Source organism: Amphiura filiformis, chromosome 3 (assembly GCF_039555335.1).
Source record: "Amphiura filiformis chromosome 3, Afil_fr2py, whole genome shotgun sequence".
In the NCBI taxonomy this organism is placed as follows: Eukaryota; Metazoa; Echinodermata; class Ophiuroidea; order Amphilepidida; family Amphiuridae; genus Amphiura; species Amphiura filiformis.
In genome coordinates this window covers 55,951,880-55,978,610 of record NC_092630.1, presented here as the reverse complement: position 1 = coordinate 55,978,610, position 26,731 = coordinate 55,951,880, and the positions used below count along the sequence as shown (strand labels likewise).

At 35.4% G+C, this 26,731-nt stretch overlaps 2 protein-coding genes across 5 annotated transcripts in view; one reads left to right on the top strand and one right to left on the bottom strand.

Moving 5' to 3' along the window:
* LOC140147342 (helicase ARIP4-like) overlaps positions 1-11,548 on the top strand; it is a 30,179-nt gene extending 18,631 nt beyond the window's left edge. The window contains 8 exon segments of the mRNA XM_072169120.1: positions 343-580; positions 1,114-1,210; positions 2,220-2,425; positions 2,928-3,103; positions 3,583-3,658; positions 3,661-3,805; positions 4,422-4,570; positions 7,159-11,548. Of these exon segments, the coding sequence (XP_072025221.1) occupies positions 343-580; positions 1,114-1,210; positions 2,220-2,425; positions 2,928-3,103; positions 3,583-3,658; positions 3,661-3,805; positions 4,422-4,570; positions 7,159-8,489 (2,418 nt within the window). The 3' untranslated portion in view covers positions 8,490-11,548.
* Positions 11,549-23,591: 12,043 nt separating this feature from the next.
* Positions 23,592-26,731, bottom strand: part of LOC140148784 (uncharacterized) — a 190,671-nt gene continuing 187,531 nt past the window's right edge. For all 4 annotated transcript variants that reach the window (XM_072170852.1, XM_072170854.1, XM_072170855.1 and 1 more), the window contains one exon: positions 23,592-25,584. In XM_072170852.1, coding sequence (XP_072026953.1) covers positions 25,331-25,584 — 254 coding nt within the window. In that variant the 3' untranslated portion in view covers positions 23,592-25,330. The remainder of the gene's footprint in view (positions 25,585-26,731) is intronic.

Sequence of the window (26,731 nt, the reverse complement as noted above, 5' to 3'; positions counted from 1 at the left end):
TTGGCAGATTTGCCCGTGGCTGGCCCGGCCCGACCCCTGATGATTAATTTAAGCAAAATATTTTCTCTGCACAAAATTTTACAATTTGAAAAGAAACATAAATTTTGCTGCATGTAATTTTCTCAAAATTGATACATTTCCTTAAAGGCCTACAGGAAAAAGATATTTCCAACCAGGAAATTTTTGTGAACTTGTGTCGCTCGCGGAATTTGCAACATTATTATTATGCTCACAAACGTTCCATGCTGAGCCTGATATATCAAGCTCTTTTGGTTGTGTAGATACATGTAGTTACCTAATACCATGACCTTGATGTGCTTTTGTATTCAATGTTTTATTTAGGCACGTGATCTCATGAAGAACTACCAGCAGAACAAGATCTCCAACAGCAGTAAGACGGTCCTTCTCTTCAAGATCCTAGACGACGCCATCAAAGTTGGAGATAAAGTCTTAGTATTCAGCCAGAGTCTCATGACCCTGACTGTCATAGAGAACTTCTTAGCCATGACACCTATACCTCAACCAGATGATCCACCAGCAGATATGCCCAAGCAGTGGGTCAGAAATTCCACTTATTTCCGTAAGTATTATGCTTGTACATCAACAGGCTTTGCATTTGGCATTGCATTTTGTTACTAATTTATTACAAAATGTTTTCTCTGTATTATATTAATTGTGTGTGTTGAGATGAAAATAAAACTGAACTGAACTGAACAGGCTCACAAGCATTATACGCTCTTGTATATTCAGCATCTACAATTGCTCTGTTAATTAAAAGCATTCAGTGATAATATATGTTAACTCCCTCCACATGGGTGTCGACTGCAGATGACAAGTTACATGACCATATTTGGAATCAGCACGTAAAATGCATTAAAATGAGTACAAACAAGCCTAGTATTGGTTCAGTAGTTCTTAAGATAGCTCTTGATATTTTGAGAAAATATCTGAAAACTTGGATCTAGCATGTAGAGCATTAAGCTTGTCATAAGATACCAGTTAGGCTATGGGAAAATTTACTGTAACACCATAGCAGGCACGATACGTAATGCTGATCAAACTTATAGTATTTACAGTATCGCTTATTGCAATATATGTGTGCACATTTGTTAGGTCTTGATGGCAGTACTCCAGTGTCCGAACGAGAGAAGATGATTAATGAATTCAACGCTCCAAATAATCAATTATGGCTTTTCCTGCTGTCTACAAGGTATGTGCTCATGAAATGGGCAAAATCTGAATGTTTGTGACGTCTGACGTCTGAAGATTAAATGGCTCTAAATGTTTCTCTTGAGTTCCTAGTTTCAATTAATTAAATCCATAACAACTTGTAACAAGAAGTATGATCTTGTTTTGATCCAAATATACCAGTCTTGATCAACTATTTTTTACAAAGTTATACAGGTTCTATTCCACAAAACACCATTTTAAAGAATATTTAACTTTCGTAAACAAATGCATCAGTAGATCAAGATCAAGGTTATGTTTGACAAATCCAAAAATTTTACTCACGACTTGAGCTTTCGCCATCCAGGCTGATAGCTTGGTCACAAGTGATCTGGTCCACTACATTTCGGACAATGTTTGGATGCAATCTCACTCCTCGGGATCAAAGTTGTTTTCCGCAGTGGGTCATATATTCTCTCTTAGTCACATATATGACCCACTGCCGAAAACACTGCCAATCCTGAGGAGTGAGAGTGCATCCAAACACCTCGGGAAAAGTATTGGACCAGATCATTGAACTAGTCATCAGCCTGGATGGTGAAAGCTCAAGTCGTGAGTAAAATCTTGGATTTTTCAAACAAAAACAAATAATCTGTGGATATGGAATTTTCTTGTAAACTCATGAACATTTTAAAGTGAGTGTTTTTCCTTTTTGGAATACTGTTTTATCAATCTTTGGGAAGTATTGCAACTTGGTAATTCTTTGCATAATTATACACAAGAAGTGGGAAGCACAGTAGCTTACTGATGTTGAAGTCCCCAAGTCTCTGGCAGACTTGATTGCAAAGTTAAAAACTTCTTATATGTCCATTTTCTTATGTTTTTTATTGCTTTTTGCTCCTTAAATTCTGTCTGTATGTCAGTTTTATTATTGCTAACTTTGGTCCGATTGGATGAGATTTTGTCACATTAAAATGATGTTGCTATAAGTGTATGACATTGCTCTTTCCTTATGATAATGCTTATATTTTCTTCTTTCTTGACTAAACCAGAGCTGGATCTCTAGGAATCAACCTTGTCGGAGCAAATAGAGTAGTGGTTCTAGACGCTTCATGGAACCCATGCCACGATGCCCAGGCGGTGTGTCGAGTCTATCGTTATGGACAGCAGAAAAAATGCCATGTGTACAGGATGGTAACTGATAACACACTGGAGAAAAAGATCTATGATAGACAGATATCCAAGAAAGGCATGTCAGGTAAGGAGTCATTGTAAGGTGTTTTTGTTTTTAAATCGATGGCATTGGCTGCAAAAATATCAATTCAAAAAAGGCCAAAGAGTTAAGTTTTCTCATAGATCATTGTGAAGAAAAGAACATTTTCTATACAAGGAATTTGATTTGATGTGAATGCAAGCTGTTGGGTATTATTATAAACAGACCACTCAATGGACTATTCCATATGAAGTCCATACAACCCTTAAGGAAGACATGCCCTTAATCTTCCACACAGGGAGTATGGATTTCAAATGGGGTTACCCAAATGGATGACTCCATTTGAAATTCACACTCCCTGTGTGGAAGGTTAATGTCATGTCTTCCATTGGGGGTGTATGGATTTCAGCTGGAATAGCCCAGTTACAACGCATTGTAAGTCTTTCAACCATCGTAAGTCTAAACCCATTATATACAACTATTACATAGGATTTCTATGTTAGAGTTATGACGGGTGTGCTTCAAATGTTTGCTTTGTTTGTTACAGACCGTGTTGTTGATGAGCTAAACCCAGAGATGAACCTGACCAAGAAAGAAGTAGAATCATTGTTAGAATTTGACGAGAACGACATGCCATATGAAGACTTTAGTCACCTGGCTGACAAGTACACAGACCCTACACTAAAGGAGATGTGTTTACAATACAGCAACGCACTTTCAAAGGTAAAATAAATAATGTGAAATATGATATCAAAGATATATACATACTAAATGATGGCAATAATTGTAGTAATATCCCTGTAAGTAGATTATCCCACTGCTGATTCAGTGGTAACTTGGATGTCACTGAAGCACTGACAAATATCTGAAACACAAAAGCCGTGAAATTTGAGTAACACATAGCAAGGAAATTTTCTAACAGTTCTTTATCATGAAATGAAAGGAATAACAGAAATTACTCATATTATTGGACTAAATTAAATTTAAAGTAAATGTAAATAGCACCCTCAATTTACACACAAATGTTAGAATAAAGATTATCACAAAAAGGCAGAAAAAGATAAAAATTTGATAAACAAAGGAAAATCTATGTTGGTATTGTCCAGGTCTAGAATTGAACATTATATATTTTGTTAGAAAAAATGAATAAGTGATCACGTCAAACAACAGCTGTAACCATAATGTTCTCCCTTTTCCACCAGGCTCCTTTCAGCACAGAATCTCTCCTGTGCGACCGACGAGACAGACGTCTCACAAGAGCTGAGAAGAGACAAGCGAAACCAATTACGAAGCCGAGAGGAAATTGAACCTTTCCTATTCAAGGCCGTCATATGCAGCATATTATAGCCAGGGAGGAATGCCCAAGCCTAGAGTGAACATCAATGCAAATGCTGCACATGCCAGTGCCCTGCCCAGCTCTTTCATGTAAGTTGATGTCATGATTATGTTGTACTGGTTGTAATACCTCAATTGTGACCCAGGGGTTAAGTGTTTGATAGACTTGAAGATTACGATTCGCTCAAAGAGATTAGACCCAAAGAGTACCTACTCTGCCCTGTTTATGTGTCATTCATGGAGGGCAAAATATTTTGCCATGTACCAGGTAAACTTTGACTTGAAGTTGGTGTTTGTTTGTGTACATGTGATAACTTATGTAATGCTCAAGTTCAATGATAAATTTACTAATTCATCCATACTATGTTCTGAAAAAGTAAATCAACTGTATCTTCCTGAAGTGACATTTCTGTTGTTTTTTCTTCATGGTAATCTGCATTTAGACAATTTTAAAACAAAATTGACAGGATTTTGGTCCAATTAAAATTGCCGTGGAAGTTTGATGCAATCATCATCAGTATAATTACGATGCTTTTTACCAAAATAGGGTGTGGGGTTTTATTTTTAAGTCGGTACAGTAGATGGGATTAATGGATAGCGAAATACGGTGAATATTTTGAAACAAGGACAGAAAGTTTTCTTCAGTGGACAACAGCAAGTTGATCTAACAAACTATGCTTGGTCTCTTCCATTTGTTATCTATCAGGAGTCGTTATACAGCTAACAGACCGGTAGCCAATGTACGACCCATACAATCTACACCTGTACCCAAGACCCCTATGAACAACATGCAGCAACGCTTATTAGAGTTAAGAAGTGCAGGAGTCACTGTGCAGAAGATAACAGCAACAACAGGTAAGCTAGAATACAAAATTACTTGTCTGTCATATAATAATAGATTAAACATTTGATAGGAATGATTCTTTGAACTAAGAATATCCTGCTGATCGTATTTTGGGAAGTAAATCTGAAGTGAAGCATAACCTTAAAGCTAAATTTATATAAAATCACTTGTCTGTGAACCACTATACAATAAACAAATCACAGGTTTATAATAATAGATGAAACATTTTATATGACTGAAACGTACTACGAGTATATGACATGCTGATAGTATTTTGGGAATTAATTCTGAAATGCAACATTTTTTGTGCTGAATTTATACTCGATCACTTTCGAAGAAAAGCGATTCTCACACATGCTCTGTGTTTACTTCCGTTTTTAGCCTGTCAAGCAATACCCATAACTTTAGCGAAAACGATGTTGCTTTTGGAGTTTGAAAAAAATCTCAACTCTCGAGCGATGTTGCTTGTCACATGAATGTATCAACCAATCATTTCCTACCAAATAGATCTATTATTTTGCTAATTAATTTATCTGATCATCAACTTTCAAAGATGAATTCATTCAAAACAATAACTATTGACAGCAGTGGATGTTCTAAAAATTCAATTTTTGGCCTTTTGAATATTTTAATTGTCGTCTGCAATCGCAGTGCAAAATTCGGCAATTGCAATTGCATCGCAATCACTCAGCGATCTAGTATAAATTCCACTTAAGTACTTTGAACATTTCATGAGCAATGCTAATGAAATGTTCAAAGAACTTAAGTTAATAGCATTCATTTCATGTGTATATAATAAGTGAATGTCAAAGCCCTGTGTGGGTGTATGTGTGTGTGGTATTTTTAGAGAATCTTTGCTATAAAAATGATAAATATATTTATTACTTCTTATAATTTGTTTAAAAAGTGTGAACTTTATATATTTGCAATCATTGTGTTTAATGCTGGTGTTAAATGTAAATTCATCATTGATTCGAGACATGGTATGATGAAAGAAGAAACAAATTTCCACTCTCAAAATAAAACGCCCACGTTAATATTGTATACCAGCACTAGCATGTAACACTGAAAATAAGATGCATGCAAACATAATACATGCACCAGTATATGTGTTGGCTCTCAAATGAGGACATCCCCAATGTGTGTGTCCTCATTTACGTAATTACAAATCTATTGTGTCTTCTCTTGACCGAGACATCACACACCCATGCACCTCTCCCCACACCCAATCACCTTCACACACCCCACAAACACACAATGTTTACATGCTTTTGCATCCTCTCTTCAATCGCATCGTAAGATGTATCAGTTACCTCAGTTTTCCGGTCGTCAGGTTCTGTCAAATATGAAAAGGTTCAAAAAAAGAAAAATAGTATATTGTAATTATTCTCTCAATACAAATCAAATCAATACTCCTCTTTGTTTGATCTGTCCAAAATAAAATGATGTAATCTATAGGAAATTGAGTTTGTTAGAAACTGATGAAAACTACACCTTTCTTTTTATACTACAACAATGTAATGTTTCTTCATTTGTCACTTGAGCTATTATTTGCTACAACACTTGACAGACAAGTTGATTATTTCCAGTTGGGTACAATATCAGAATATGCTCTAACGTGCCTTACTACTATGGAAGGAAGTAATTGTAAATGGCAAGCTGTCAGTTGCATAGATGGGAGTGGAAGTTCATTATTTGTAGTTATACATTATTATACTATACTATTGGTAAATTATGTTTTACAAGTCAATAATTTACTCACATTTTAGATGTTGCATCGTAATTGTACTGTGTTATATGACTGTCTCCATTAAAGGGGTTGACAGAAAATTAACATATGTGACATGATCAAGAGGAATGAGTCACATGTCGACCCTGGTCAAAAATGAGTTTTACATATGTTTCTAAAGAGGACACTTAGAGCTTTCAAGAACTGAAAACCCATGTTGATACAACTTTCCTTTGCGAAGTTATATCAATTTATCAATCGCTGAAAAACGAAAACAACACCTAAAAATAAATGTATCAAATATACATAATGTGGAGAAATACTTGTGTCCCCTTTCAGGTGCCATCCTCCAATCACACACAATCAACTTTGCCAATATCTCAAAATCAATATTAGTGATATCCGACTCATTTCCCTTGATCGTGTCACATAATGTATATCCATATCAAAACGATGCACTTGGCGGCTGCTGCACGTGTCTCATTTAACATAATAGCTAGGAATAAATACTTCTCAAGTGGAGGTCACTTCCAATCATCCCCAAGTCACATGGTTAAGGAATGTTCTCTGTATTCCTAAACCATTTGACTTGGGGTGATTTGAAGTGACTTCCACTGGAGATGAGTCTGGTATTTAATATTCCTAGCTTGTGTGTAAAATGAGACACATGTAGCAGCCGACAAGTCCATCCTTTTGATATGGATGTGGCTCATATAATATTTTTCTCAGTTATCAAACACAGAACATTGATTACTGAGGGCATCAGTCTAATTAACACCTACTCCAGCAATAGATTGAAATAGATGCTCTGTTTTTGCTCATAATATGCTGTTTTAATGAAGTTTTGCATGTTTTTATTTATTGTTTCAGATATCACCCTGCCTGGTACTAACACACCGACCAATTCCAACCCTCTCATCAGAGCTGGAGAGCAGGTGACATTCATCAAAACTCAAAAAGGTGTTTACCTGCGCACATCTGATGGTCGCATATTGGCCGTGCGTGGTGCCCAGCAGCAGGCCTCAAACTCATCAGCTTCTTCAACCACATCAGGTGGCCTTCCTCTTGGACCACCGACATTCTCCACATCTCAGTTTCCATCAAGCACTCTAACCACCCAGTCAGGAGATGGCGCATCATTATCATCCAGTGGAGGTGAATCACGTCATCAGCTAGCTGATTTGCTGTCAGAGAAAGTGCCAGTACATGGTTCTTTAGATCAGATTAGCTTGTCATCAGACTCGGATGTTGATAGTGATTTCTTTGATCCCTTCAAGAGCCCCCATAAGAGCCCTAGAAAGCCAGGTCAGGGACAGGGCTTTGGAAGGCCAGGTGGCAGTAGCTCATCAGGGTTTTCTAAACCAGCTACTTGTACTGTTAGTCCTGGCATACAAAGTGTGCCGTTAGCATCAACATTACCATTAGGACCTTTTGGGAGTCAGAGTCGACAATCAAATTCTCCACCCTCCGATGTTAATAATCCAGCTTCTTCTAGCCCAAGTACTACAAACTCAGAGTCATCGGTTGTTCCGGCTCCTGGTTTATCGAACCAAATGAGCCATATGCATCTGCCTGGCGTTACCGAATCCGATTCACAGGATTCAACACTGTCATCAATGTCAATAGCAGCATCTACAGCAACAACGACATCCACCAATCAAGCAGCATCGAATCCACCTACCACAAGTAACCCCGACATGTCAACAACTACAAACACTACAATGCAGCAACCCACCGCCGCATCATCTTACGGAATGCCATACTTTCCAGGAATGGTCCCAATGTCAACAGCAGGAAACTCTCAACAACAACAGCCACCCATAGTGATTAATTACCAGTTGCCAATGCCACCTGGGACAATGATGCAACCAGGTTTTATGCCATTTGGGTTCCCTCCCATGATGTTCAACCCCGGGGGTGCTCCTCCAAGTGGTACTGGTCAACAGATGCAAAATCAAGGGGGTCAGTATCAGGGAGGGATGTACCCAGGAATGGGTGGACAGATGCAGGGACAAGGACAAATGCCACAGGGACAATATCCAATGGGACACGGAGGACAAAATCAGGGTCAAAATGGACAAATGCAGGGCCAAGGACAATATAATCAATCTCAGCCTGCTGTTTCCAGTGCAGAGTTACTGAATCAAAAACAAGCTGAAGCTGATCAGGGCTCACAGGATAGTAGTACAACTAATGCTTGATTTGATGTATTATCATGAAGTAGATAGGGTGACAAAAAATATGCTGTTCTATGGGCGGACGGACAGACTTGCCAAGTAGGGTCAGTCAGTCAGGATTTTTGTAATTTACACAAACAAAAATAATAGAAGAGGCCAAATGACCCCAAACTGTCACCATAAGCTTGAAAAATTGAGGGAAAATCTGATTTGTTTTTACAAACATCTTTTGAAATGTTCTTAATTTTTAAAAAGAAACAAATATGTGGTCAAAATCCTATCCATTTCAGCCAAAAAAAAAGACTTTGTAATAGCTAAAGAAATGCCCAAAATGCAAATTCTGTGTCTGTCAGGCCCAAAGAATAGGGATTTTTTGTTTGTCACCTAATGGTGCATCCAACAAAAAAGGAACAAATAGTACAAAGGATCAAGCAATCATGAAAAAGGATAATGTATAACATAATATAGAAGGTGAAAGATTAAGAATGATGTTCCGATTTGATGAAAAGCATATAGAGAACAAAGAGAAATTGTGAAAACAAATAATCAAGCCGCAAAAAAAGCAAAGAAATCATAGCAAACCAAATGTAGGACAAAATCAGTAAACCAAATAAGTGTTGTCTCCAAAGTGCACAAAACATCTGCAAGTTTGGCTCTGTGCATGCTTATTCTAATGGCTACCATTAGCCATTTTTCTAAATGGCTAAAGAAAAGTGGCTAATACCTAACATTTATTATATTATTTTGTTGCGTGTCCCAGACCAAATTGCAAGTATTGCTCAAAATATAAATTACCTTCACTATGGACCACAATGGCCTCATCCCAATGACATAGTTCAATAACCTCAATTAAACAATCATAGTGCAAAATTTGACCTCAAGTTTCAGAGTATGAGTTTTTGTACCCAAATTTTCAAAGGTCATTCAATGAATGTGCAAATGTATTGGGGTTAAAGAACTGTATAGATGAGTATGTTGTGGATCCTAGTGCTTGTTTAATTTATTTCTAGCTTTACTGATTTTGTTTGTGGATCTGGTTTGCTGTGGATCAGGCTTAAGATATTTTTCATCCATTATTTTGCACACAAAAAGTTTTTGTAAAAGCTTACGTATAAAAAAATCATTATTGAAATCAATATTCAGAGATTATTGCAGCATAGGTTACCTTGCCATGATTCAAGGTAAGATACTCACATTTAACAAGATCAAACTGCAGGGGTTTAATGCAATATTACAATTTGTTTTATTAATTTTAGTCCTGTGCACCGTGGAAATAATATTTTGCTGCCTTCTACTGTTCTATGTAATAATGTACCTCAATGAATGTTAGAATGTGAAGTTGAACATAGTGTGTATGCGTGACCTCCCTGTTTGATTGAATATTTATTGATTTTTTGGTAAGCCTTCAACACAGAGATACAAAAAACACACCATCCATTGAAGAATATTGGTTAGGAGTTCTTAAAGATATTGGAAATATCTGGCAAAGAATGACGCCACAAACATTTGACATACTGTGGCTTGTGTTATGAAATACACAGAATAACACCCATTTAAGGACAGAGTTAAAAGGGATTTCCAGTCAGTTTGCCAGGAAAATAGATTTCTATTTTGACAGGATAACAAACCTTACAGCTTTACACACCAAACGTTTTACACATTCAATTCAAGAAGAAAGGTGATTAATAATATAAAAAAAAGAATTGTCTGTGTATGATGGCATCGCTATACAGAACACATGATGGAATAAATGGTGCATTTGAAGTGCTCTCTGAGTCAAATGCACTAGCATGGTCAAGTTTTTTATTCACAACTTGCATATATTCTTTCAAACATCATGAGTATTATGTATTGTCCATCGTGAAATGTTTAGCAAGTGTTGAGGTGATCACTTGTCCATGTTCCACAAGGTTACAATAAGCTATTCCAGCTACTGAAAACGTGACCTTAATCTCACACACAAGGGGTATAGATTTCAAATGGAATCGCTCATTCAGGTAACCCCATTTGAAATTCACACTCCCTGTGTGGAAAATTAAGGCCATGTCTTCCATTAGCCTTTTCGAGGCATGGCGTACACAATAGGAGGGCAGTATTCAATATGGGTAAAACCCGCCAAATTCAAAAGCATTTACCCATTTCGTGCAGCGCCATCCAATTGTTTCCGCCATACATGGCTAATAGGGGGTATATATGGATTTGAACTGTAATAGCTCAATATATTTCTTTGTTAACAGAGGAGGTTTTTATGACTGGACAAGTTTACACTAAAACCATTCAAACATTACAAAACATGTGGTGAATACAAAGTTATTCAATTTGTTGTGGTAGAAGAAGGTAATGGGTCAATGTAGAAATTATTTTAAAGCCCAGATTATATAGTAATACTAATGTTGAATTAAATATCAAAATACCTTTGGATTTATTTGGTATGTCAGTGAAATATATGAATCGGAATTGTCCGAGTAGATCCTGTTTTTGTCATTTAGATGTGTTTTGAACTGTCCATTAATCTCCTGTCAATTTTGTACTTACCAAAGGCTCGGAAACACAAGACGTATGGTGTAACCATTTCGAGAAAAAGGTGCTTTAAGATTTTGGTATACCATGTAACCACATGACAAAGTAAATATACTGCCTTAAAATGTTGATACTGTTATAGTGGTGAGTGTTGTGTTGCTGGAACGAGAATTTCCATCTGAAAATTTTGATACTAAAATCTTGTTTTCGAAGAAAAAATGGGAGATGGGGCCTTGTGTTTCTGAGCCCTTGTTACGATTCCGACGTTTTGATATTCATCTTGTTATCTATGTTTGTGTTTACAAGTTTAAGAATGAAATATTCCTATCAAGCAATAATCACCACCTTGTTATCTTATTTGGAGATAATATTGAAGAATATCAGATTAATGAAGTAAGAGTAACCATAATATTTAGAATCGAAGGTTGGAATTGACAGGAATAGTTACTGATTGGATTGTCAAAATGTGCGTAAGACAAAGCGCACAGAAATGGCATTGATGTGTCGCCCACACACTCTTGTGTATCGGTATCCAAAAAAAGTTGACAAGTTACTTGATTCATATCTTATTTTAGTTGACATTAATTTTGATAATTCACCATGTAATTCAGAGACAAACTTCTGAGATATAATTTATGAGCTGTTTTTCAGCCAACTGTTTTTAAAAAAAAGAAAGAAGAAACCCTTGTAATTTAAGGGAAGGCTGAAACAGCCGTCCTCTTTATAGTTGCTTGATTGTTATAGTACCTTGCTATACTTTGTTCATTTCATAATCAAGTGAGACTTTTTACATCATTGATTGATATAGAATGGGGTATAGGTAGTTGGGTGCAGATTTTTTTTTATAGATTGAGGCATGCTTTTGATTGACGCATGCTTTTGTGAATCCACAAGAGCACTAGTTGGAACATAAAGGAGGATTTTGTGATTCTAGCATCCTCTTTTTATGATATTTTTCAGTAGTATATCTACAAAAAAAGCTTATTCCCAAAATATCAGTTGATTCCGATTTTGCATTTGCGAGTTATGCATGATTATGTTATTACACTGCTCCATAGGCCACTGTTGTAATTTTGTTCTGGTGTACCAGAACGAAATTCAAATTTGACGATATTTTTACTAAACGAATTAATCTGCAAGAAATGTTTGGTACATAAACATAATGTAGCCAGAGGATTCCAGTGGTATAAAAATCTCAACTTTTTTTGGAAAAAAAGTGGGGGGATGATGCTGTGGATCATGAAATGCCTCTTTTAATTGGTATGCACTGTAACAAAATAGAAAATAAGTTACCACAATTGTGAACTTAACAAAGTATGCTAGTTAGTACCATGTGATATTATACTAAAATGCAGTAAACCTTTGACGAGCGCGTATTGTAAGGATACATCGGCGTATTTACTGCGTTACGCGACTTGTCTCTGATTGGCTGCTAAGGCGATATATTGTTGCTGAGTGGAAATTTATGAATGAACTGCGCCGTACGCGTTGTTAGCGCCGAATTTGCAACATCACGGTAGTCGCGCTCGTCAAAGGTTTGCTGCATTTGACTATAGTGTGTTAGACCTGTTTTCCTAAATGTTATTCAATGGTCAAGAGTTTGCATTGTATAGTGCAATAATGTGTGAGACTTATTTCATAGGAAAGGTTATTATCTGCAAAATTAATAAAAATTAATACCATTTTTTATGTGTGTTATGATTTGTTTCTTAACACTAAGAGTATCCACAGTATAAGTGCACTTGTGAGTGTGAACAATTTGTGACTCCATTATGAATATTATTATGCATGCATAGAATTTGTCAACATTTTATTTTTTCATGACTCTGTCATCCATGTAGTTTTTTATTTTTTATTTTTTGATCAGTCAATGAAACAAATATAAGTTTAACAGGCCATTTGTATTCAAAATCTTTGTAAATGTATAGATAGAAAAAATGTGTTGGTCCATTGGTTGGATCAATCAAGGCAGATAAAGATAGGCAAGAGCTTCTCATTAAGTATGCAATGAGCTTGCCACTTGCCCAATATCATTGGTTTTTGATGTTATACTTGGTATGAACAGAAACTATGAGAGTTATCTGTTAAAGCAGTGTACAGTAAAGCATTGTATATTTGCTACTTACATAACTTATGTTTTGCATTCCTTGATGGGGTGATTGTATATAATGATATTGTTGTTTTAATGTCATAGGATGAATGCTGTAATACATATTATGGCCTAATAAAATATGGACATATCAATAAAAAAAAGGAAAGAAAGAAGTCTTTGTTGTGATAAAGTAATTTTATTTGTAGTAGTGAGGATCAGCATGCATTAAAACAATTAGCATGTATACCAAAATACATGACTGATCACAAGGATTAAAATAATGTATAGTTTGTGCTATCTACGACCTATCGTTATGGAGTTATTGTACAAAAACCTCATTTCTTCAGAGTGATTGGTATCCTCTCTTGCGAATCCAAATTAATGCTCTGATGAAGCGAGTGCGCGCATCACACTCCTTCTGTAATACTTTTGTATCGGGCCAGTTGATTATATGGTTCTATACTCTCTTCATCAGAGAATCAATTTGGATTTGCAAGAGAGGTCATGCCGTCGTGAACAGAGACGAGGGGGCCTACCATTTAAGCCGCGTGTATGACCCTCTCCTCAAGACCACACCCCCTGGGGATGGAGCTGTGTTACCACCAGCAAAGTGGATGATGGGATACCAATCACTCTGAAGAAGTATCATTCAAGACATACAAAACTGTCAGGTTAGTGTTACCTGAGTTGGTGACTCCATAGAAATCTACACCCCGTGTGTGGGAGATTTTTAATGAAATGTCTTCCACAGGGGGTGTATTGACTTGCCAAATAGCTGTAATTCATTAGCGCCATCCACACTCAATTGATCAACTTCACAGAATATTGAAAATATGTAAAATAGCTGTAAATTCTCAACCAGTGAAATATGCACACATACTTTGCTGTGTAATATAAAATGACCTACACTACACAAAACCAACAAAAAACAAACAATGAAAGAGCAGGCAATAACAATCATTCTAATTTATTTTACTTGATGTTATTAAAGCACAGAGAAAGTTAATTGAACAATGCAGGTTGCATAGTATTTACAGCACTGACCTCTTGTTATTTCACTCCCGCATTCACTCGAAAATAATACTTGCAAATCGAAAGTTGGCCTATGCTATATTTTTCACTTTTCGGCTTCTTAAACAACTTTTGATTTCATCATCTCACTTTGCCTGGGTACAGGAATTGAATGACTCGCATATAGTTTGATCAGCTTGTAATTGACGGGCTTTACAACATCACGGATTAATATCAATATATTTCATTTCGAAAATTGTCTTGTGACATCTCGCCAGAAGCACCCCAAATTATTAATTGAAGTCCTATACTTTATCTACTTTCTTTAATACGCACAATGTTGACCAGACAGGTCAACTATATCACTCTTAGCATGGGTCTACTTTTTGGCATAGTGGTAAAAGCCGAACAATTTCCGCCGATTACCTGCTGATCAAAGTATAGGCACTCTGTGTTTTGGACTGTTGCCCTCATGGAATAAAGAGGTACAAAGTCCAAACAGTCAAAGTCCATGCAGCAACCGGAAAATGAGGGCCAATTATTTGACGAAATGCGACAGACAGAACTGCTACGCATGTACGGCGTATTTTTACGTAAACAAAATTCTCAAATTTAAATTTAAATTTATGTAATTATGCATACCTCATAAACACAAAATTGGAATAAACTAAAATTTTGGAAACAAGGTTTTGTCATCAATGCACAAAATGCACCTTGAATTCTATTCCTGATGAAATTAATTTGCTTTTAACTTGCTTTTAAATTGCTCATCACATAAAGAGGATGCAACCCCCATTGGGTTTTCACATTTGTGACACGATCAAGGGAAATGAGTCGGAAGTCGCTAATATTGATTTTGAGATATTGGCAAAGAATATGTTTAAATTCTGTTTTATATTGTTTTCTGCGATTGATAAATTTGCAAAGAAAAGTCGTATCAACATGGGGTTTCAGTTTCTGAAAGCTCTAAAACATATGTAAAACTCATTTTCGATCAGGGTCGACATGCGACTCATTCCCCATGATCATGTCATATGTGACCATCCAGCACAACTGAGCCCTGAAGTCGCCAATCATCATTTTTGAGATATTCAACCAAAATATTCTGCTTGAAATTAGCTTTAAAATGATGTATATCATGTCTATAGTACTTGACATTTAAGTAGTGAAAATCAATAAAACAATCAATAAATCCTTTGTTTCCTATTGTTTATTGCTAAGTTCAATGGAGCATATCTCAATAGTGGCACTGGCAACATCCGGGCTCAGTTGTGGTGGATGGTCACATATGCTCATTTCGAGGCTGCTGACCAGAAGTATTGAAACGATCTTGAAAGTGGGGAGGGGGGGCAGTCGGTAGCGGATGTAGAAAATGTAAGGAATGGCTGCTACGCTGCCATCACGTCACACTTGCACAATGCAGGGGGTGTCTGAGGGGGATGTCCCCCCTTCCTGAGAAGTGAGAAACCTTTGTAAAATGAAGGCCCCATTGAAACCATTTGGTGAACCATTTTGGTACTGTTATTGTGTACAATTGTAGTTTGAAAAATCCGAAAATGGGTTAATAAGGCCCAAATTGAAGCCATTCATGGACACGTTACTGTTATAGCATAAGTTATTGATTTAAACGTATTGTGTTGGGTGTCCATAGCAGAAGCAAAAAAGTGGGATTTGTTTATCCAATAAACAGGGGGGTTGGAAAATAGCATTGTAGGAATTTTAAGCCTTACTCTTAGTGTATACTGGGATTTCCCCATCTTGTGTGAGGGTTCACTCACATTATATGGGGAATGTTTGTACTTATTTGGGGAATCCCTTGATATAGACCCACATTATATGCACTGGTAACAAATGTGATGTGTCATGTCAAAAGCAGACACTTTTGGGCAGGTTATCAATTTTGAGGTTTTTACATATCTTAAATATAGAGATATTTTGCTCCACAACGCTGTTTTCCCCTATGAAATCGGACATTCCTAAGCGAAGATATTGAGTTCATAAGTTATGGTATTATAAGATTGGAAATTGAGATATCGGCCTTTAAAAATATTATTGCCAATGTTGAGAATAGGAATTTCCTTGAAAAATGGCTCAAAAAATACAAGATGGCAGTTATATTCCGGTCTGAAACTATCAGACAATATTTTAAACATTGATAACATCACAAATTCACAACAAACACAAATTGTGAAAAAATTGCCCCTGGGCAGATTTTTGGCTATTTCTCCATTTACGATCCTGCCCAAAAGTGTCTGCTTTTGACATGACACGTCACATATAACAGAAAAGGTAGTTATATATGACAAATTCAGAGAGGAAAGGTTGCAACAATCTCCCTTTGGTGAAGTTTAACTGTGTTATATAAAAAGCCTTGTTATGACAAGGGTTTCAGCTTGTAACATAAATGGCCTCGGTACGATAATCCATGAAAGAGAATGATGATTTTTCCTGTGGGACAGAATATTTAGAATATTTAAACACACATAATAAACAATAACTCAAAGTAGACATCAATTCTGTTGAAGACATTTTATTTACAATGTTACAAAATACATAAAATTTAGAAAATTTTCAAATAAATTTTGGTCCTGATGAGTTAGTGGACGGAATATTATAGCAAATTTACAGCAAATAAAATACAAATGTTCAGTCATCATCACTGCATCAAGTATTTTTTAACACCCTTCAAGTCATATCATAACATCAGTGTGAAAACTTGGTAACACACCAAATGGCCTGTAAGTTAATGCCAGTGATTTTATGCTTTATTCACAGGGATTCAATGCATTATATAATCAAGATCATTGAGGGATTCAAAATGCCAAAGTGACTGCCTTTAATGGATATATAAGCAGATTTCTTGAAGAGCACTACTCCTACATAAAAGCTCAAATGCTGCTTTATATCACTTCGTAATTTCCTTCTATTTCTTTATTTTTCAAAATTGTAACGGGCAAAAAATACCTTTTAATGGATGTACATGCAGATTTGCTGAAGTGCTAACCAACTCATACCTAAAATCTCAAAATCTAGAACTAAGTTGATTTGTTTATTTTTATCCTCTTTTATCTATTTTTGCAAAACAATTCTGCAAGCAAAACAACCTAAAAGGCTGACTTTTTTCTTTCCAAAAAAAAATAAAAATTAATGATTTTCCAATTTGTCATTGATTTTGCCTGTTTTTTCCCTCCGACTCAATGATCACAATACATTTATAGCCCAATCACTAGCACCTTACAGTCACATGTAATTACATACGAGAGGAAACACACTCAATTGCACATAGTGGATGGACGGAATAAAGAAATATTATATTGCATTACTCTATACCAATATTTGTTGTGTCCAAAAAAAGATAATGGCATTACCAGTGACAATACTTATGACAAGTTACAACTTGAAAATTAGAAAAGATTGTACCAGGGCTACTGAACGGCCATGAAATGTACTACTTATTTTTAAATTTCAGATCAAATTAAACAATATTTATTATACATGTTAACTTTGAATTTGATCAAAAAATCAAGAGCATGATTTAACTAAATAAATTTGGCTCCTAATAATCATTGATTGTGTACACAACCATTTTTGAAGAAGTGGGAGTGATCTTCCTCACTTTTTCATGCTGTGATGTTGTCTAACATTCAATTCCTATATGTGATATGATCAAGCAAATCAGTCGGAGGTCGGATATATTGATTTTCAGATAGACCCAAACAAAGACAACGATTTCTTTTCTTGCATATTGTTTTGGAAACACTTCAACTGTTCATATCTTTGGAACTAAATATTCAATTTCAATGGGGTTTTCTGCAAAATGTAGCTTTGCAAATGCTTTATACAATCATGTAAAAAATCGAAAATTTAATATGCTCGACTTTAGACTGATTTTGCTTGATCACACCACATATGACGAGTAGAGCCTCTCACAGATTATGTATGTATGTGCCAGTCAATGCTATTATTTCACATAAATAACATGATTAGACCTATATAGTGGATATTACGATTAAACCATGTCATGACCTTGACAATTTGATGAAATCTAGAATTCAATTAGCGTTCTGTCACTTAAATATGTTACAGTATAGCTGCATGACTCATCACAGTAATGTATGGCAAAAGTGCATTAATGTTATAATTAACATTAGAGTAACTTGCTACATTGGTTGTAGTTGACACATTTCGACTGCTCAGTGCAAGAAGTGGGTAAGTACAATAGCTGCCATGTGTAAATGAGTACAATATACTGTGTGTAAATTGCCAAATGTTCACAGGGCAGCTATTGCACTTACCTACTTCTGACACGGAGCAGTCGATTTTAAGTGACATGATTGAACTAAATGTGTCATTTGTCGCATTGTATCAATCAAAATTCATTTCTTTCATCAAATAAACTTGCCAATCAGCCTATAATTGACTGAAATTTCTACTGAATTAATCAAACCTATTGTTACTGAACTAGGAATATTGTACTGTACTTCTTTCAACCAAATTTCAACAACATACCACTCATCATCCCTAGTCGCATCACAAATAGACCATTATTTACTGACACTAGTACACACATTTTTCCCAATCTATTTTAGTCAACATTTTTTTACCTCAAGTGCAATCAAATTACGTATCTATAAATCTATGAAAATAGGCAGGTGCACAAACCTACAAATTATTGAATACAAATATATTTTATGGACGGAAATGATATTGGTTGGGTGATTTTGGTGCTCAGTAATGTATTTTAATTATTATTATCATTATCATTATTACTTCCTTCACCAACCACACAACATAACTTTCATACAATAAATACATTTCTGAAAATTTCAGGAACATGATATTTTACAGCCCACTTCCATTCCAGGGCTTCCATGTTTACCAAGACAAATAAATGTATTCCCACTCCACCATCTATCAATAGCATCATCTTCTTGCACATGTACTTGACAGGTTTCACATCTCTCTGATGAAACCATGCAATTTTGCTATCTACTAAAGATAGCATGAATGCAATACTCAGATCTAAAATAACACACATATACTGCCAATCTCAAGCCACTTCCGTGAGAACACACTGCTCTTTTAAGTACCTATATGCAACATGACTATTTTCTTGACATTTAACTCTCTTGCAGGGTTGCCAAATTATTTCAGCCCAAATCGTGGGGCAAATAATTGAAAAGGCACCGAATTTTTTATGAGACAGGATATGAGATAGGATACTACCTGAAGTTGTGAGAGCCAATATCGAAAAAGTTGCCCTTTTTTCTGAACCATTGGTTTCTATGGGACAGGAAATTGTCAAAAGGAATATCTTCAAAAGTTGACAAATTGGGCTACCGAATTGAAAGTTTGGCAACTCTGCTCTCTTGTTGCAACACTGGGTTTATATTAAAAGAATGCAAAAGATGGTCAATACAACAAGTATTGTGGAACCTATGTTACATTTCCGAGCATTCTCCCATAACCCATTAAACCTTGTTATGCTAATTCACTTTTACCTTATCACAAATTAAAGTTACAATATTCACATTGTACTCAAATAATTGATTAAAATGATTCATGATTAACAACATTCTGTTAAAAAATCCACCACAAATACCATATAGACCTGAGTAATAGTCTCATGTTTGTATAAAATCCATATTTTATCCCAAAGCTGTGAAAGATCTAATTATGATACCACCACTAAATTTGGGCCCAAACCTTAATATTTCGGTCCCAATTTTGTATTATTATATTTGTACAAGAAGTAATGATCAGTGGATGATGCCACCAAGAAGTGTTATTGTTGACCTTGTTAGGTACAAAAGATAAAAGAATTAATGAAATCAGTAGGTGCAAAGGTGATTTGTTAAAAAAATTCATCATTTAATATTAATTTTGAACACATCTGGCACTAACAGCTTTGCAATGGACTATTCCTGTTGAAATCCATACACCCCCTATGGAAGATATGACCTTAATATTTCACACAGGGGTTGTAGATTGTAAATGGAGTCGTGTATTCAGGTAACCCCATTTGAAATTCACACTTCCTGTGTAGAAGATTAAGGTCATGTCTTCCATAGGGGTGATGGATTTCAACTGGAATGGCCCAATCATCTCCCTAATACAGTTATTGCATGTATGTATATATATATTGTTTGATGTGATGTTGAAATAAAACATTTTAATTCATCACTTATGGGTTTCATGTTTATAAGGACAACCAACCAATCATGATCCCACCCAATCCTGTAACCTGCGGGGCTGGGGGAAGACCCCCAAATCGCTAATCCCAAAAAGTCCCCTCTATTGACCCAAAAAGTCCTATTTGGGAGCGTAGCGAGCAATAGGGGTTTTTTATGCCTTTTTGGTCAAAAAATGTCCAAATTTTGAACCTCAAAATTCCAATCATCTCAAAAACAGGTGACTATTACACATGGATCAGTACAGTACTCCTGTATACTTCCAACATAAATATCAAAACAGGTTACTATAATCATTCATCTTAAATATTCATGAGTACAATAGTAGTAGTGCGGGATTAATCATAAAATAGAAACAATGAGAATTGATTAAGTGCATTAACCCTTCTGCTGATTTATATATTACTATCTTTTGTAGTACTTTTGGTTTCAATTCCAAGATAAGAACTGGATAAATTTGGCTGATAATGTATAAAGAAAATTAAAATTCCTGAGGAATTCCGTATCCTCCACCTTATCTATGCAACTTTTGCATTCCAATCTAGAGTCCTCTATATGCTGATATATTTGTGAGACTTCTATTTTCGTGAATTACACCAGTGTGAAAACAACAACATGCAAAATAAAAATACATTTTTTATATCAGCGGTGTGATTCAAAGCTTTTGAAATATCCGGAAAATAGTTTTAAAAAATCCAGAAACATTGCGTAAATTTTGGCCACAAAACATCTGGAAAATCCAGACAAATCATACCCTTGTTATATAAAGTTATATCATACCTGACATAAAGTCCACAAAATAAGCAACTTAAGGCTCATATTGAAATTCCCTTACACAGGAAGGTGTGCGCCATCCTGCAGCTTTCCTGTGCTAGCCTTCTTTTGTTAAAATCCTGGGCAGGGTGTATCACTGATGCATATAATCCATCCGCTTTATGACCGAGCTTTCCTGAGGCGGTCGCTTAGCGAGGGGAATCCTGCCTTCTTTCTGTGTGAAAACGTGGTAGGGTATTTCAATATGAGCCCTTATACAATTTCCAGAAAAAATCAAAAAATTCTGGATGCAAAAAACCCAATTTGATTTGATTGAACTTCACTATCAAAGCATATTCTTTCCATTAATAGTGATTTTAAATTTATCTTATCACAAAGGTTTTGGTTTTCTTGCTACTAGGATCGCTTTAAGGTATTGAGATGCTAATGGATGCAAAACTAAGGGAGGATTCACAGTAATAAGTTAATTAACTCATATAGGGAAATCCCCTACTCATTGATATTACCATGATTACAGTCAAAGATGTCTAGTACAAAAGAAAACCTTGATGTAGGCAAGATTACTTCCAAATACAGTTTTACAGATTACAAATACAGTTTTTCTCAACACTTGATTTTGAAGAGAAATGTATCATTTAAAAGAAGAATGTTTTAAATTTGAGAAATGGCTGAATTTCCATATTTCCTCAACTACTGTATGAAAATACACTGAACGAAAAGAACACACCATCTTTCTGTACCTCTCAAACATCACTTCAGTAAATAATGGACTTATAATAAACATGATATATTCTTGTCTTCTCATATTGGAAATATAAAAAAAATCCTAACACATAGTGTGCAAAAATGACTACACATTTCTTATCAACAGAAGTACAACCACCATAATATAACAAAGTACAAAATCTTGTTCATACAAAAAAACAAAAAAACACTGCAAAAGACAAGACAACTAGACAAAAATAGACATTGCATAAACATATACAACATTCAATTGACTATTTTGAAAAGGAAGTACGTGTTTAACACAAAAATAGCCTCTTTACTTAAAGTACTTAATTTGATGCACAAAACATCTTTTGACAATAAAGCTAGGCACATAGCTGTAATATTCCCTGTAGTTTTCCCTAATGCAGTACCACTGGGCAATGGGCATGTGTGTACTAATATGAAACAAATGCTCATGTCAATTTCAAATACTGTCAAAAAAATTCAAATCTTGCAAGAATTTTGATGTCAATAGCTACAAAATAGATGCAATATTTCTACCATGAAGTCTGCATTCATTTTCAGTTCTTGCTACAAACAGTACAAACACTGCTATTCCACCCGAAATTTCCATACACACCCTAAGAAAGACACAACCTTAATCTCCCATACAGGGGGTGTAGATTTCAAATGGATTGTCACCCATTCAGGTAACCCCATTTGAAATACACACTCCCTGTGTGGAAGATAAAGGTTGTGTCTTCCACACGAGGTGTATGCATTTCAACTGGACTAGCCCATTCTAATTTGCAAAAGAAAGTAATTCCAAAGTGTTATCAGCATTGTATGGTTTCAAAATGAAATTGAAATTCTGACCTAATTTAACAGTATAACCAATTTTGAGTGTTGTCGGCATGAATTTTAATGAAGGAATTAAGTCTCACTTGGCATTTTCAAGTTAACTCGCTCCTAAATCTTGGGTAATCTGTACGTAATTAAAATCAAAATGAAACCTAATCCACTTCCATAATAAAATATCATCCTAAGTCTCCATCATTTCATTTATACACAAATTGCTGCTTTATAAATCTACACAGTATCAAAAATAGAAACATGTGCAGAAATCATTTGACTCTACTAATGGCAAAACCATCCTAACACATGAATCACCTGAACATTTGAAAATGTCCATGCAGAATGATCCGACACGCAAACTGCTGCTTCATAAATCGTCATAGTACCAAAAAATAAGAAATATTTATGTGCAAAATTCATCTAATGGCAAAACCACCTGAATATGAATCCCCTGAACATTACTATAGCTTGATTTTTATCAAATTACATTATCTTTCTTTACACATACAAAATTACATTAATCAAGTTTAGTTCACTATTAAATTACCAAACTAAATAAATTTCTAGATATTTGACATTTATCTATGAATAGCATGGAGCATACTGAAATGAGTCAAAGTCTTTCAAATGTCCATATTATATTATTCCATTCCACCTGGTATAGAACGCAGCACAGCAACGTTGCGAATACACTGTACGAGGTGTAATTTCAATAGAGTTTTATTTTCTTTAATTTTGCGAAGAGGTTGTCTTGTACGTTTAACACGACACAAATTGGATGTATAATAACATTGTAACGGTATGAATTTAGTGAAAATATGAACATGCACAAACGTGTGATGGCAACTCTAACAATTGTGTATGCGAAAATCATCTTTATCAACCAAAAGAGAAACATACAGGGGTGTGAGTGACCACAGATAAAAAAGTCTGAAACAGTCTGAAAAACACTGAAATTTGGAAATTATACTTTTGTACAGAGGAAGTGCAGAAAAGAGATAAAAATCAAGATTTTGAATTCAGATTTTAATCTAAACTCTCACACCCCTGAACATACAACCCCAAGATCAACTGAAATCAATACCAATCTCAGGCAAGGGAAAACACAATTACAAACAGCAAATACAAAAAACAATGAGAAAATACATCATGTTGGGAAGAAAACAGAGTCTTACAGAGTAGAGAAATGATGCATAAAGATCAAATTTTATGCCTGTACCTTCATCTTCATGTGTGACGATGCAAAGGAAGAACTATTTGACAGACGCACAAAAGACAAGGACAAACACACAAAGGACAAGGACAAATAAACATCACAGCTAACTTTTCTTTAATTAAACCCATAACAAACTCCTATCAACAGGAAATCAATGAATAGATGGAAGGGGCTATTCCGGTTGGAATCCATACACCCCCTATTGAAGACAAGTCTTTAATGCCCACTCAGGGGGTGCAGATTTCAAATGGAGTCACCCATTTCAGTTAACCCCATTTGAAATTCACACTCCTTGTGTGGGAGATTAAGGTTCTGTCTTCCACAGGGTGTAGGGATTTCACCTGGAATACCCCAATGTTTAGCTGAATACATAGTATCCCTATAAGTGTGATTAGATTTTCATGGCCATTGTATCAAAAGATGCTTGAGGAGCTCATATATTATGAAAAATCTTAAACGGCTTTGTGAGATTAAATTTTAATGAAACATGTGTTTCACATACTTCAAGGCGATACAACATTAAAAATAAAACATTGGTTTTGTAGAAATATGTGTCTAGTAGGTCTATAAAAATAAAATGTGGTATATGCATCACTGACAATGATATTGCATGTGTGTGAACCGTCCCTATTTTTAAGGACTAAATTAAAATTCTTAATACGATACTAAATCCTATATTTCCATGGTCGGTTTCATCTTCTTGATATGTTGACATTTCCATACCCAATAGTGACAGAGAGGATAATACTGGTGTCACTTTACATAATATTCAAATAATATGTGGTATTAAAAAAAATATAAAACTATATATTAATAGTGTAGACAGGTAAGATGCACATCATATTGAGCACTCCCATTTCTACCCTGGTTATTATCATCTTACCTAGTAGAAAAATAAATTACATTCTTTATTCAAATTATTCAAGGTGTTAGAGTAGAAGTGTGTTGAAATAATTTGTGATGTTGGTTTGCTACACCTAAAAACAGTTTTTAACCACACATCCTATATATGTTACAATACCCACTAACAGATGACTGCAAAATAAGAATTCAGAAAAATTCATTGCCTTGCCAAAGGGAGCCAATACACAGCCTGGACTTGCAAAAGCACAAGATAGTGTATAATTACACTGTATGGAGAAAATATGGGAACTAGTGGCAGAGCCGGCCCTTTGATTGATGATCAGGGCGTGAGGCCCTCTAGTAACTGATATTATACAGAGTGACAACCCATTAAGAAGGCACAATATTGGTTACAATCATGGAAATTGGACCTAAAACAGCAGGTGAAACTACAAAAATGGATAACTGCCTCTTCCACCCTTGTTGCAATGCCATTCCATGGTCTTGCAAAAATCATGGAGCCGGGTCATGCAACAGGGGCTGCCACTTACACCCTTTTAATAATGTCACTCCTGGGTTTTGCTGTAATTTCACTTATAATTTTTTTCAATGTGGTGGAAAATGTCCAGAGAGTGTGTATATCCTCTGGCATTTATCACTGTTTAGCAGAAGTTGAAGATGTTTTCGCTGCCAAAACCGGTTTCCACATGAATTCTTGGCCATGTGAGAAATCTCCCTCTCCAAACAGCACCGTGGCTGGTTTATAGTCATTCAATGCACCCATACTGAGAGGTTGCCATGGCGCACTCCCTGGTGCTTGCCTCTTATGGGATAATTTACCATCACCACGCCCACCATGTTGGATGGTAGCTGGTGCAGTATGCAATCTTCTCTGAGATGCTTTGGAATCTGTGTGGAAAAAAAATAAGATATTTGATCATAAAAGTATTATCAAATCGTCAATTTTATTTGGTAATACTTACTAAAATATACACATATTCTTGTGTTATGTCAAATTATATCAACGTTCTTTAGCCTAGGTGATCAAAAAAACCTCCCCCCATTCTGCAGGTGAAAAGACCCCAGATCGGTTGGTCAGGATTTTTTATATTTTTTGAAGAGGATAAATGACCTTAAAAATCCCCACAAGCTTGAAAAATTTGATAATCAAAATATGAGTCAATCAAAGTCCATAAAACATTTTTTTTCTTTGGCGTCTTATGGAACTGTTGTTACAAGTTTTTTTTTTCTGTAGCAACTTCCTGTGCCTATTATCTTGGATCTCAATAATAATTGTAACATTTATATGTTTTTGGAATAACTCATTGTTGTTTGACTTGATTAATTCTCACCAGTTTTCAAATTTGCACAACGTAATGACAACAATTCCTTATTATCACATACCAATCTGTATGAGATATGCATTATTGATATGTGTATCTAATTATCATGCAAAACCCACACACAACATTCAGCTCTTATAAAATTCATTTTTTAGAATAATTTGAATGAGATTTTCATTAAATATTTGCATCTTGATATTGTGTTAAACCCACACATATCTAGCGTTCAGCTCTTTACAAAATTCATTTTTTTATGAGCTGAATCTTAATTGATGGATAGGTAAATGTTGTTTAGTAGACATCTAAGTTGATCAAGTGTATGAAATCATTTAATCTCAGCAGTCTTGCATTCTAATCATTAACAATGATTCTTGCACAGATAGTGTAACGATTGCAGATCAACTCCATGATTAAACGGGAATGTTTCTACAGTCCATGATTAAAGGGACAATGAATTTGCAAGTTACGCATAATTACATGTATTACAAGGCTACTGTGTCAACAGCCCGAATATACAATTGGATGATATCTTTGTCAAACGACAGAATCTACAAGCAAGCTCATGCACATAATCATGATGTAGTCCTAGGTTTTTGATAGTATAAAATATCAACTTTTTTTTGGGAGGGGGGGTTGAGGCTGTGGATCACGTAGTGCCCCTCTAAATGGATATTTACTGGACCAGAACAACCTGAAATTCACCAAAATTCAGA